Here is a 13,812-nt window from a genome sequence, read left to right on the forward strand (position 1 = left end):
TTTTACAGCTTATGAGTTGGCAGGTTTAGCAAGAGGCGGCCAGCAACTTGCGAAATTAAAAAAAAATTTTGCTAAAGCAATAATTTTGCTTGTTGACCTTGCATCTCTACAGACATCTTTTATAACGTTAGATGAAGTCATCAAAGTTACAAATCGAAGAGTTAATGCACTTGAGCATGGTAAGTTATGAACTGTGTTATGCATTTAAATAATGAATTTCTGCATAAAACTTTTATTAAAATTGAAATTTGAAATTATGTATTTAATTTTCTGTAATAAATTTTTTAATGATGAAGGATTTTTATTGTTAATCTAATGCTGGATAGTATAATGTTTTGTCAGATAAGTAATAAAAATTAGTGTGTATAATTTTAGACAGTTCATAACATTATAACGTTGCGCGCCTCTAACTAGCACGCAACCAAGAGGTGACTGTGAAAGCTTGTATAAACCACAGAGTCTTATAAAGGGTTTAAGTCCTTTTTTATTCAACGTAATAAATTACAATGGCGTCCTCTTGACGCTTACAGACTGTGCCCACTAGGCAGTCAAATAAAAATAAGAACCTGAAAAGAAAGTAAAGACAATATTCTAACTACGAGGCTTTCTAAAATAACTAACTCACCGCGTTTTACAAATACCGCAGCTAATTCAGCAGACTTGAAGCTCACTGGAACAATTGCAACTACTTTCCGCCAAGCACATAGGCTGCAACGCGGGGTTCTTCAATTCTCGATTTCTACCTCCGCGCTCGCTAAGTAAGAATAACTCTCTCACCGAACTCGTTTCCTTCTATTTAAATCATACTACTTCCGCTGATAATTTGAATGCTTGCGCGTTCTACTCAAATTTAAATATTCTGGCATTGGCAGTTCCAGGGGAAAGTAAGGCTTGACAGGAAAGATAGTTTAAACTTAAAATAAATGTTAGTTAAAATAAATATAAACCCTACATTTGCCGCTGCCAGAATTTGGAAAACTTGGAAGCAGGTCCTACAAACGACCTGTTGTAAGTTTATCTAATTCTGAACTAACTGGCGAAAGCCTCATTTACACAAAAAAAAATCTTATGTAACAATTATATATTAAAATTCTGTTAGTCGTTACAAAGCTTTCTTCTTACAGCAACTTTTCCTCGACTTCATCAATCAATCTTGGTCTTTCCTTCCAGCATCTGGAAGGAATAAGTATCAGTATCTTTCTACATACATTATAATTTACACTTTCTTGACACAATAAATTTTTGTTTTTAACGTTTCGTTTTTCTTAGTTATTGCTTACTTCACATTCATTCAATTTTTCAAGCATTAATTTAACTTTACCCTGGCTCTCCACCATGTGTGGTGTCAAACGGGAATATTCGTGTTTTAGTCTTACAACACTTCCCCTAACCACCATGATTTGTTAGAATTCAACAACCAAATAGACACACCTTACTCGACATTCTACAACTCAATGAGCTACTTTAATATTCTTAAAAATTCAAATGTAGGTGGAGAACCCTACAAAACACATTCATTCTAACTTCCCCCTCATTCATCTTTAAACATGCAGGCTTTCGCTCTAAAGCATGACTTTACAGTTTAGTACTTAAATTTTGACTTTATTGCTTTTAAGCATTCACTTTTAGCATCTACAATTTTATGCTTCTAGACTAAATTCTACTTTTACATAACATGCAAGTATTTACATACATTTACAAAAGTTTAATACATATGCTTTTTACAATTTACCATAAAATGAATAAGAGAAAATAAATTTTTACTTTACTCATTCTTCGCCAAGCTGGCGGCATTGAAACTAAAATTCTTATTAGTACAAGAATACGAAGTTATTTTTATCTCCGGCCAAATTTTGGCTTTAACATAACAGAATTAGTCTTTCGACCAACAGAAAATGCTTGTTTTTAGCTTTTACACTTAAAGAAAAATACTACTTTTGCCTTAGCTAAATAAAGTAAAACAAAACTAAGTCTCAACCGGGACATATTGACTTTCGTCAAAACATAGAACTTCGTACTTATGCATAACATTTCGGAACAAAAGAGGAAAAAAATTTATAGAAGGTTTTAACTTATCTTTGAGTTTTCGATGCTTGAAATTCCGTCATCCGTTTTTGGCAAAATTAATCCCAAGTTAGAGGTGTCATGGATGTCAATGTTCTCCTTATTGATCTCCGAGTGTCGTCCCCGTTGCTCTTTCTTTTGCGTCCTCTACATGCTGGCCTCTTGACGGAGTAATCGTCTGGTTGTTGGCCTTTGCGTTTCTGCCTGGGACGGCTGGTCGTGACGTCCTCCGGTCTGGAGTCCTTCTTGAATTTCTTCTGTTCGTCGTATTTTTGTGCCTCCTGTTGGCGTTTCAGTTTCCGGAACGGCGGCCTTGCTGGCACCTGACTCTGTGGCCGTGTGCGCGTTCTCCTTGATGTGTAATTTCTCCTGCCATCTTTTGTAGGTGGTGTTTTCGTCTTTACCACGGTTTCTTTACCCGGTTCATCTGTATTTTTGTTTTTCTTAAACGCCGGAGTTTGAAAATCCTTTTTTCTTTTTGATACCGACGTCCGGGTTGTAGAAGTGCTAGGTCTCTCTTCAGTTCTCCGTTTCTTGGGTGGTAGAATAGTTGTTGCAGTCTCTGGCCCTTCTATTTCGTTTAGACTTGAGTCCTGCAAGAAACTTTTAAGGATTTCAAAATCATTTGGATTATAGTATTTTTTCACCTGGTCGGGACTTGCTTTACAGATTTCCCCTCTCTCGTTTTTAAGATATAAGACTACTCCTTTGATTTCCTGAATTACATAGGGGCCTTCAAACTTTGGAGCTAGCTTTGCCATAAAATTGTCTGGGGCACTTGATAAAGAAAATTTCCGTTTCAATACTTTATCCCCAACTTTAAAATCTGCTTCACGGCGTTTTCTATCATAATATAACTTCTGCCTATTTCTTGCCGTATCCGAGGTTTTAAGCGCCTGATCAATTAGCATTTGCACGTCCTTTTGTCTAAATTCCTGCTCTCTTTGTTGCACAAAGAATAATTTATCTAAAGGCGTAATTAACTTTCTGCCTAAAAATAATTCTGCTGGAGTTTATCCCGTAGTATCATGATGTGCCGTTCTTAAAGCATAAGCTAATTCATTTATGTAGCCATCCCAGCGCTTGTGATGTGTGCTAACGTAACTGCGAATTATTTTTACAATGTTTTTATTAACTCTTTCTGCTATGTTAGCCTGTGGTCTATACGGAACCATTTTGATATGGCGTATATCAAGTCCATTGCATATGTTTTCAAATATTTGACTAATGAATTGTTTTCCGTTATCGCTAATGACTTTTATCGGTGCACCGTATTTTAAAATGTATCTGTGTAAGAATGCATCTGCGACTGTTTTGGCTGACGCGCGTTTAAGTGGAACAATTTCTATCCATTTTGAAAAATGATCTACTATTACTAAAAGAAAACGATTTTTATTTAACTTGCTCTGGGGGAAGGGACCAAGGAGATCTATGCCTAAAATTTCATTCGGAAATGTAGCGCGAATGCTATTTAAGTACCCGGCCGGGCTGTAATTAATATCATTTATTAACTGACATTGATTGCAGGACCTGACATACGCCGTTACTATTTTGTATAATTGCGGGAAATATACCGCCTCGCGTACCCTTTTTAAAGTCTTTCTGACCCCGAGGTGGCCCGCTGTTTTTTTTTCGTGCAACTCCTTCAAAATGCTTAATCAAAGCGAGGCTGGGATGACTGGCTTATACTCAAGATTTTCGTTTGTTGTTTTCGTATAGAATAATAAATTATCTATTATTTCATAGTTTTTTGCTCTATTTCTTATCGCATCGATATCTGTATGCTCAAAGCTTTCGGGGTTTTTCAAATAAGCATAGATATTTCCAAATTCAGGATCAGCTTTCAGTTCAGTAATAACCGTATCTCTAGAATCTAAAATTTTTGAAGTCAACACAGCGCATTTAAGTTCATTACCTTCATCGTCCAGTTTTATACGAGAAAGTGCGTCAGCTACATTGTTTTCCTTAACCGGTTTATATTTTATTGTGATATTATATTCTTGGAGTTTTAAAGCCCATCTTATTAACCTGGGCGTTAGGTTTTTTCCCGAGTAAAGTCTACCAACAGCCGCATGATCCGAAAAGACTGTTACTGGCGATTTGCCGAAATAAACTTGAAATTTGTGTACAGCCATTAATACGGCTAATGTTTCTCTTTCTGTAGCTGTATAATTCCTTTGTGTTTGATTCAATGTTTTACTAAAAAATGCCAGCGGATGGTTATTTTGCATAAGAACCGCACCCACCGCATAGTCTGATGCATCTACCGCAATTTCCAGGTTTTCGTCCCCCTCAGGGAATTTTAAAACAGGGGTATTAATAAGCGCTTCTTTTAATCTTTCAAAAGCTGTGTTCGCTTCCACTGTCCACGTAAATTTACTCTTTTTTCTTTTGATTACTAAGAGTGGTTCAACAATATTAGCGAAATCTTTTATGAAAGATCGATAGTAAGAACATAATCCAAGGAAAGACGAAAGTTTCTTGGCGGTGTTGGGCGGTGGGAAATTCTTAATAGCTTTTATTTTTGAATCTTGCGTTTCTATACCCTTTTGCGAAATTTTATAACCGAGATATTTAAGTTCTTTAGTTGCGAACTTGCATTTTGAGGCGTTAATTGTAAGACCGGCCTCTTTTAATAATTTAAAAACTTGTTCGAGGTCATTAATGTGTTGTTCCAACGTATTACTCGTTATAATTATATCATCTAGATAAATTAAAGTTGATTTTCCTAGGACAGGCTTTAGAACAATGTCCATAGCTCTCTGGAATGTTGATGGGGCCCCACACAACGCAAAAGGCATGCGTAAAAATGCATAAGTGCCCGATTTTGTTATAAACGCGGTTTTATGTATATCTTCGGGTCTCATAGCTATTTGATAGTAGCCAGACGTTAAGTCCAAAGTAGACATATATCTCGTCGATTTGATCTGTCTAATGATCTCGTCTATAACCGGCAAAGGGTAAACTGGAAATTTAGTTATGCTATTTAGTTTTCTATAATCGATAGCAAACCTCCAAGCCCTTTTATCCGAAGGAGGAAACTCGTTCTTTTTCCTACATAGTACGACTGGACTCGCGTATTCACTATTTATGGGCGTTATTATTTTATTCTTTAACATCTCCTGAATATGTTCTTCGATGATTAAGTCTTTTTGTTTATCATAGCGATACGGTTTAGTCCTACAAGGTTTTTCGGCATTTAATTGAATCTTGTGAGTCACGATCTGACAGTTTCCCGGTTTTTCTGAAAACAAATGAGAAAAATTACTCACCACTTGCTGTATTGCTTTACTTTCCTGGTCATTCAGATGGCTAAGGTCCAATTCAGGTGTCTCCGCAGGTTCCACCACCCTCTGGTCCATCTCCAGCACCACGGAACTATCTTGAAAATTTAATTTGGCCCTCGCGGCCCTTAAAAAGTCCATACCTAAAATAAGAGAGTGTTGGAGGTCTTTCACCACAAAAATTAATACTTTGAGATTTTCCTCTTTTATCTGTAAGTTTAATGATACTTTCCCGATGCAGTGACATGTTTTTCCTTGCGCCGCTATAATTTCCGTATTTCTGGTTTTAAAGAGTCGTATCCTAAAAAAATTCTTTTTGAAGAACTTTTCACTCATGAAATTTCCTTCTGCCCCTGTATCGATGAGGGCTTCTACTGGTACATCGCCAACCAGGACTTGTATAATTGGTAGCTGTGAGTTTTTTACGATGACTGTATTTAGATGTCTATTTGAGGGTTTTTCTAAAACTTCCGGGGTCTGGACCCTCCCTTTCACAGGCCCCTCTAGTCGTTTAAAGCTTTCCTTTCAATCTGTGTCTTCTGGGTACGCGGATGCTTATTTTCAAATTTTCTTTTTGGGCCTTGACCTTCGAGTTTCGATGCGTTAGCTTGATAGTTCTTTCCCCCATACGAGCGATTTCCATTTCTGGTTTCCTCCTTCCTTCTGGTACTTTGAGAATATGTTTCCCCTCTCGCTCTTTCCGCTATTCTGCGATTTTGAAATTTCACCGCCAATTCGAAAAGTTCCTGCAATGTGGTTGGGTTTCTAATTTCAAAGTAGTCTTGAACAGCGGGTAACAATCTTGGTAATATTATTTCAATAATCTCCGCATCGGGTTTCTTGCCATACAGCATATCCGTTAGCTTGATTTTTCGTAAAATAAAGTCCGTCAATTGTGCTGTATCCCGTTGATAGAAACTATATAGCTCGGCTTCCAGCCGTGCGCGATCTTTCACTATGGGGAAGGCCTTTACTAACGATTTTTTGAAATTTTCAAATGTATACGTCTGGCTTCCAAATTCACCTAGAAGAAATTTGCCTATATTTTTCCACCATAGCGCTGCCTGTCCTCTTAGTGCTGATGTGGCAATAGCAACTTTTTGTCTTTCAGGCACAGGATAGAGCTGAAAGTGGTTTTCTATACCTTCTAAAAATACGGACACCGAATTTTTTCCGTCGAAATAGATGTTTGGCTTGATTGATGCTCTCAAAGTCTGGACCAGGTATCCAAATCCTTCTAACTGAGTTGTCATTTCTTGGTGTTGTCCAGCGGCTTCCATCCAGTTTTCGGCCATTTCAGTTCGATAAGTGTTCGGGCGCCAATATAACGTTGCGCGCCTCTAACTAGCATGCAACCAAGAGGTGACTGTGAAAGCTTGTATAAACCACAGAGTCTTATAAAGGGTTTAAGTCCCTTTTTATTCAACGTAATAAATTACAATGGCGTCCTCTTGACGCTTACAGACTGTGCCCACTAGGCAGTCAAATAAAAATAAGAACCTGAAAAGAAAGTAAAGACAATATTCTAACTACGAGGCTTTCTAAAATAACTAACTCACCGCGTTTTACAAATACCGCAGCTAATTCAGCAGACTTGAAGCTCACTGGAACAATTGCAACTACTTTCCGCCAAGCACATAGGCTGCAACGCGGGGTTCTTCAATTCTCGATTTCTACCTCCGCGCTCGCTAAGTAAGAATAACTCTCTCACCGAACTCGTTTCCTTCTATTTAAATCATACTACTTCCGCTGATAATTTGAATGCTTGCGCGTTCTACTCAAATTTACATATTCTGGCATTGGCAGTTCCAGGGGAAAGTAAGGCTTGACAGGAAAGATAGTTTAAACTTAAAATAAATGTTAGTTAAAATAAATATAAACCCTACAACATAATAAAAGAATCTTTAATGTTTTCATATGGTGTTAATATGGAAAGTTTCTTACCTTCTGCTTCTTTCTTAGCTTTGCAGGAACATGTTAAAAAGGTATACCTTCATATTTTTCAAGAAAATTAGTGGTGTTTTTCAAAATATGACTTTTTTGCTGGGCCATGATGAAGTTTCACTCTTTGAAAGTCACTGGGACAAAGAAAGGAATTTCTTGTGTAATATGGAATGTAAAACTTTTTTTTAAGGATGAAGAATTTTTATTATTGTTAGTCTAATGCTGGATAGTATAATATTTTGCTGGATAGTATGCTGAGTTGATTTTAACATTTTTTGGTGCTCTTCTTATTTTTAATTTCTCATTGTAAGAGAATCTTGTAACAATCATAAACCCTTTCCTGCAACTTTCTTTTGCATTGATGGAACCAGATGCATACATCCCCCCCAGTCATTTAGATAAACCCATGGCTTCATCAAGGGTCAACTCCATTTACCTATTGTTAATAGTTTTCATACAGGGCTGTACAATCATTGTTGCTCATGTCTCGGGAAAAGCTGGTGAACATTGTTTTTTTAGCTTTTTTAAGTTGTAAATCTTGGTTTGTTTTTTTAGCTTTTTTAAGTTGTAAATCTTGGTTATCATTTATTTATTGGTCCTATAGATGACTGTGGAGTTGGTTTCTGTGTCAGTGGATTTTTCTCTTTTTAGAAATATATGAAACAATACATAATTTTTTCATATGTATTTATTTGGAGTCTTCTTTTCATTTTCGAAATCATTTGGAGTAGAAGTAATGACTGATGTTTTTTTACCTTTTAGATTAATAATGTTGCTTATTATGTATTTATAAATCTTAATGTCATGCATTTCATAGTATTTTTTTGAGTTATGGTTTAGGAATATTATTTCTCTTCGGAAAGTACAAAAACATAGCCACAGCTTGTTAACATGAATGGATAATTTTGAAAATGTAAAAGTAGAGATAGTATTTATTTCAAATAATAAGCCGTTGCTAGAAATTTTTATTGGAAAATATTTGCTTTTTAAAAATTCTTTATCGAAATTGTTCTTAAACTGTATAAGTGCCCTCTGTAATGCCCACTTTTAGAGATAATAGTTCTGTCATGTCTCGCATAAAAAAATATATAATTTTCAAATATATTTCTCTATGTTTTTAACTCTGAATAAAGCAAATTTAAATGTATTTTTAATTAAAATATAAGCACCTTAATATTTGAATTTTTTTGTTTAATACTTTTTTCAATTGTTAAAAATCTAATTATTAGACATTTCAAAAAGTCTGCTAAAAAACTGAGGTGATGATAGCTAAATTCACAATAAGTTTATGGTATAATTACATGAACAGTTGGCTCATTGGATAATTCAGAAAATAATTTATATTCTAGAAACAGGCCTGTTTTTTTTTTTTTTTTTTTTTTTTTTTCCCAACTAAATTCAGCTATTTTTTTTTTTTATTATTATTGAATATAACATACATGCCAAATCTTCTGAATTCCGACTTTATTTAATCCTTTACCAACTTTATTTAAAACGTTTAAATTTCTTCTGGTTTTTATTAGTTTGGATTTTGTTTATTAATAGATTTTGTTGTTTTCCCCCAAAAGCACAATTTCTGGTGACTGAAATCATTTGCTTTGTCTTTGGATTATCCAGTTTTTAAAAAGAAAAAAATTCACCAATCACTAACATTAGGCATTTGCAGTAGATGTGTTTCAAAACATCAAAATCCAGTTCTCCACTGGACATCAGGTGCAGCTTGATAATTACTGTTCAGGTCATCTGGTACCTATTAGCAAACAAGCAGAAAACAATATTGAAACATTTCACTACATTTCTGTCACTAAATGATGTGAGTTTTGTGTGCTCATGATTGAAGTTGAATCATAAAGTTGTTTATGATTTATGATTTTCGTCTTAGTTATGTCTACCGCTCCCCGTCCCCCCCCCCAAAAAAAAAAAAAACTTGGGTACTTAAAAAAAGTATCCATATGACTTCCTTGGTATTATTTATTTAACCAAGAAAAGCTAATATGTAACATTTATCATACAAATTTTTTTGATTTTGCCTGGTGGGGAAAGCCGATATACTAAAATATTCCCATACATAAAACACAAGAAAAACATAAGTTATGTTGAAAAAGTGAAAGATTAAGTTTTTGTATGGAAACAAAAAATTAAAAAGTTATTAAAGCAGAATGTCTATTTTCTGCCTTTTTACTTGAGAAAAATCTGCTTCTGAGTGTCTACAATTATACTGCAGGTCTATTTGTAAAAATGCTTTGCAGCAGAAAAATTGCTAAGAAATATTCATTGGCAAGAACAAAAGCAACTGCAGTCTTAAAAAAGTGGTATGAAAGATAAATCTTCAGTTATCAATTGTGTTAAAACTGCTCCTTTCTATCGTTCTATAGATAAAAGTGAAAGTATCAATGAAAAATTGTATCTAATTGTTATTACTTTTTTTAAATCAAAAATTGAGTATAGTTTACTCTGGGTTTCCATTTTGGAAAGAGATGCTGCATGTTTTAATATAGCACAATTAATTATTACAGTTTTGAAAGAAAATATAGTTTCTCTGGATAAGTGTTAAGCTAATGCACCAGTAACAGTAGGCTTGAAAACTGGTGTTGCTTGATAACATGAAAACTCAAAATTTGCAGATTATATAGGGTGTACTTGCCATCTTTTTAAGTTAGGCTGAAAAAAAAAAAATGCCGTTTTATTTTCAGTCAATATAGAGGAATGTTTTGTTAAAGTTTATAACAATCATGAAAAGGGTTCTAAAAGCAAAGAAAAACAGAACATTTCGAATAGCTGCATAATACTGAAAAAAGAAAAATTTTGAAGTACATATGCACACTGCTTAAAAAAAAAAAAAAAAAAAAAAAAAAAAAGGACAGACATCTCTCGTTCTACTGGGCCGATTGCCAAAATTCAAACTGCGTTTTTCATGTCTCGAAAACGCGACTTAGGATATATATTAGATTTATATATAGCACTATTCTAACATAGGTATTTTGAGACAAAATTAGACTTTTTCTGAAATAACATAGCAATTTTTTTCCATATTTCGATTCTACGACTCAAATTATGCCAGGATAACAAGTTTTGTAAAAATCGTACCAGTAGTTTTTAAAATATGAGCTCTCAAAATTTTAGCTCCTCAATGTTAATTGAATTTGGCAAATATTTATTAATATCTCCTTTTATATTAAACTTTTTTTATTTTTCCTTTCACATTTCGAAATTTAGGTTCATTCCAAATAAAATTTACCCATTCTTTGTGTTTTATTTTTAAAATTTCTATTTTTAAATAATTTTTATAAATTTTTCGAAAAACATTTTGAATTATAACATACGAAATTTTTGTCATCATCTTAAAATAGGTGTATTACTAAGCATAGCTACAAAAAATTAGACTTTTTTATTCAAAATTTTCTAAGATATACCCGAATTTACATATTTTCGTGTTTTGAAATTTGGCATCTTTTATTTGAGCGATAATAACGCCAAATGTGGTTTATGGATTTTTGTTACAATAAATTGCCACAGCTATTTTTAACCTTAAATTTCAAATAAGTTTTTACGGAGAATTAATTATGTGAAATTCCCCCCCCCAATGATACGTAATACATATTTATTAATACTATGTGAAAAATTATTATTTTTTAAATTATAGATGACATTATTCAAATTTTTTACTTTTTAAAAAAATTTCTTGCTTTTTTCATTTAAAAAAAAAATGTAAGAGTAAATTTTTATCTTCGGCGTCTGCTACTTTACTTCGTTTAAATCGAATTGTCTAAAACTGAGAACTTTTGTTTGATGTTTATTTGAATTTTATGACATTAACTGTATAATTTATTTCTAAACAAACTGTTGCTTATGAAGTGGCTGAAAGAGCAGCTGATACTATCATCCATATTTTTAAAGCCCTGTATATTTTTATAGAAACATAAGATTTAGAACAATCATTTTTATAAAAGTCAAATTATGATATAAACATACAACCCTCTAGAGACCGAATTAATGGAAGTTCAATGGTTATGTAGAAATGATCTGACTTAATGGCTGGGTAAGTTAGCAGGTTCTGTGGACAAGTAAGAATAATTATATAAGTGACACTCAAATTCTGGATTCAATTAACAACGAGGATACGATGTTTATTAAACGAATTTAAGAAGTTTTTAAACATAAAAAATCAACTCATTTTTAATCCTAAAATGTATTTTTATGCGTAGCGCATTTTCATTATATCCTTAAAATTCTAATTTAGAATGTAATTGTCAAGAACAGAATTCTAATCATCAGTAATATAATAAGTAATTATTAAGGTTATTAATAAATCCTTCTTATAAAGTAATTGCAAATATTTCAAAAACTTTCTGTCTGAATGCAAATATTTCTAATTTTATATTAATCAAGATTGCACACGAAATTTATTTATTTGCACTTCAATTCTTACCGTCAGCTCTAGTAGAAGTTGCAAATCGATTATATTTAATTAAGGAATGACCATCTAAGTTTAGAAACAGCGTATCGTAACAGCAATTCAATTTTTGGCGCCTTATCTTTCATGTTACTCCCGATTGGCAAGCTACATGATTTTAATGAGTATTCGGGTTTTGCTAGTAACTTCACTTGGAAATCGCGCTTAAACTAGGTTAGTTGGTTATTTGAACATAGAAAGAATATGGGAGCTATTTGGTTAAGATGCTTTCATAGAGAACCTTTGTAAAGAGAGCCTAGAAAACTACGAAAACCAACCATGCAGCCTGGGTTAGACTTCGCAACAAACAGTTAGTTAAACAATCTTCAAACGCTAGGCAACTGGTGAGGCTCCAATTAAATCTCCAATTTAATATTTTATTTGTAAATATTTAAAATATTGTTGTATTCTTAGACACAAAAAGCAGAATTTAAGTTTTGTTAACTGGTTAGTATACTGCCAAGCCGTAGTGCAAATGAATATTCAATTTCTTTTGCAATAATTGTATTCACTTAATATTCTTGGAATATGAGCTAAAGAAGGAATATTCTCTGAAGATTAAAGAAGTGTTTAAATCCAGTGATATTAGGTTTGTCTTACAAGCTCAAAATCAAAACAATTCTGCAATTGCCCGAGTAATTGACCAGAAAACGTGTTCCAAATGTTTTGTGTTGCATGACAATGCATCTTTTCATTATTCAATAACCAATCGGAGAACTGCTTGTGTTCCGAAAATAAATATGTGTACTCAGTCGTCCTGCATGTTCTTCAAATCTGTTTTCTTGTGATTTTTTTTTCTTTCCCAAAAACTAAAGTTGTCTATCAAAGGAAAGCTTTTCGACTTTGAAGAGACAAACGGAGTATGACATCTACTTTTAGAGGCATGTCAAAAACAGATCTCTACAAGCCTTCTCTTCCATTACATGTTGTGCATTCAGACAAAAAGTTGCATCAGCGTAAATTCTATAATGTATTTTATTACATTCTGATTGCTTTATTAACATACAGCGAATATATACTAAACCTTTTACTTCAGCTTCAGTAATTCTGAATTTTTGACAGAATTGTTGTCGGAACTAGGACTTAGAAGATAAGTCAAATTGAATATTTTGGGATAATCCAATAAATTCAAGGTCGAAGTTTCAATATTTTATTTTCGGAGGGAGGGGAATTTTTTTCAGTTTTGGTCCTTTATCCTAAGTATATTTGCTTCGATTCTTTATTTTTTCGATAAAAGTGAAAATCTTACGCATGGTATACATATAACGCATAGCTTCAAATTAAAATGTAATAATATACAGGGTGGTTATAATTAAAGTTCCACTTTGAAACGGTCATAAAAGGAAAACTACCGGATCAAATGTTATCAAACTTGGTAACTGTGTAAAGGAGGTCATGGGAATTTATTTTCCGTGAAAAAAACAAAGTTCGAAACCTCACCACCAGGGGTAAATGGCGCTCTGCGCAAGCAATATTGTTAAATGAAATATGGGTCGGAATCTAACTTAACCTTTTGTTACACGGGTTTAATATGTTCTATACCCTTAAAACTTTGAAGTAAGCAAATTAACATTTAAAGTAAGCAAATAAACATACATTTGATAAAAGTCGAGTGCGCCATCCGTGTAAATGAGAAATTCGTCCGTGAAAACCACAAATTAACGATTAGAAAATGTGAGATTGCAAATCACTCGCAAGAGTGCATACAATCTGGAAATCGTTTTCTTACAAATCACTAATTTGTAATTTTTTAATCCTGAATTTGGCTATAAAACTGATACTGATTCAAAACGCTTTTAATCGATTTGGGCCAAAGAAATCCCTCATGTTATCTACCTAGTTCCATTGCATTCGATTGCATAGCAGTCATTCCTCACCTTTTGGTGTGGAATTAACCATTTTTCTCTGAATAGCATTCGACAGCTGGACCACTGTTGATTGGAGCATGCTTAGAGTCAATGGTAAAATGTTTTGTGATATATGAACTGCAGCAACGTGGCATTTTAGATACTATGATTTTTATGCAGGGCTGGGCCCCATCTCACATGTGCCACTCAGTTACTTAGG

At 33.6% G+C, this 13,812-nt stretch overlaps 1 protein-coding gene across 1 annotated transcript in view; it reads left to right on the forward strand.

Annotated features, from left to right (window-relative positions):
* Window positions 1-13,812, forward strand: part of LOC118194173 (V-type proton ATPase subunit D-like) — a 92,892-nt gene that overhangs the window by 59,607 nt on the left and 19,473 nt on the right. Inside the window, exon 5 of the mRNA XM_085816920.1 lies at window positions 9-179. Coding sequence (XP_085673046.1) covers window positions 9-179 — 171 coding nt within the window. The remainder of the gene's footprint in view (window positions 1-8; window positions 180-13,812) is intronic.

The sequence above is a fragment of the Stegodyphus dumicola genome, chromosome 5 (assembly GCF_044657685.1).
Source record: "Stegodyphus dumicola isolate Sdum_Otavi_A_Nest chromosome 5, ASM4465768v1".
Classification (NCBI taxonomy): domain Eukaryota; kingdom Metazoa; phylum Arthropoda; class Arachnida; order Araneae; family Eresidae; genus Stegodyphus; species Stegodyphus dumicola.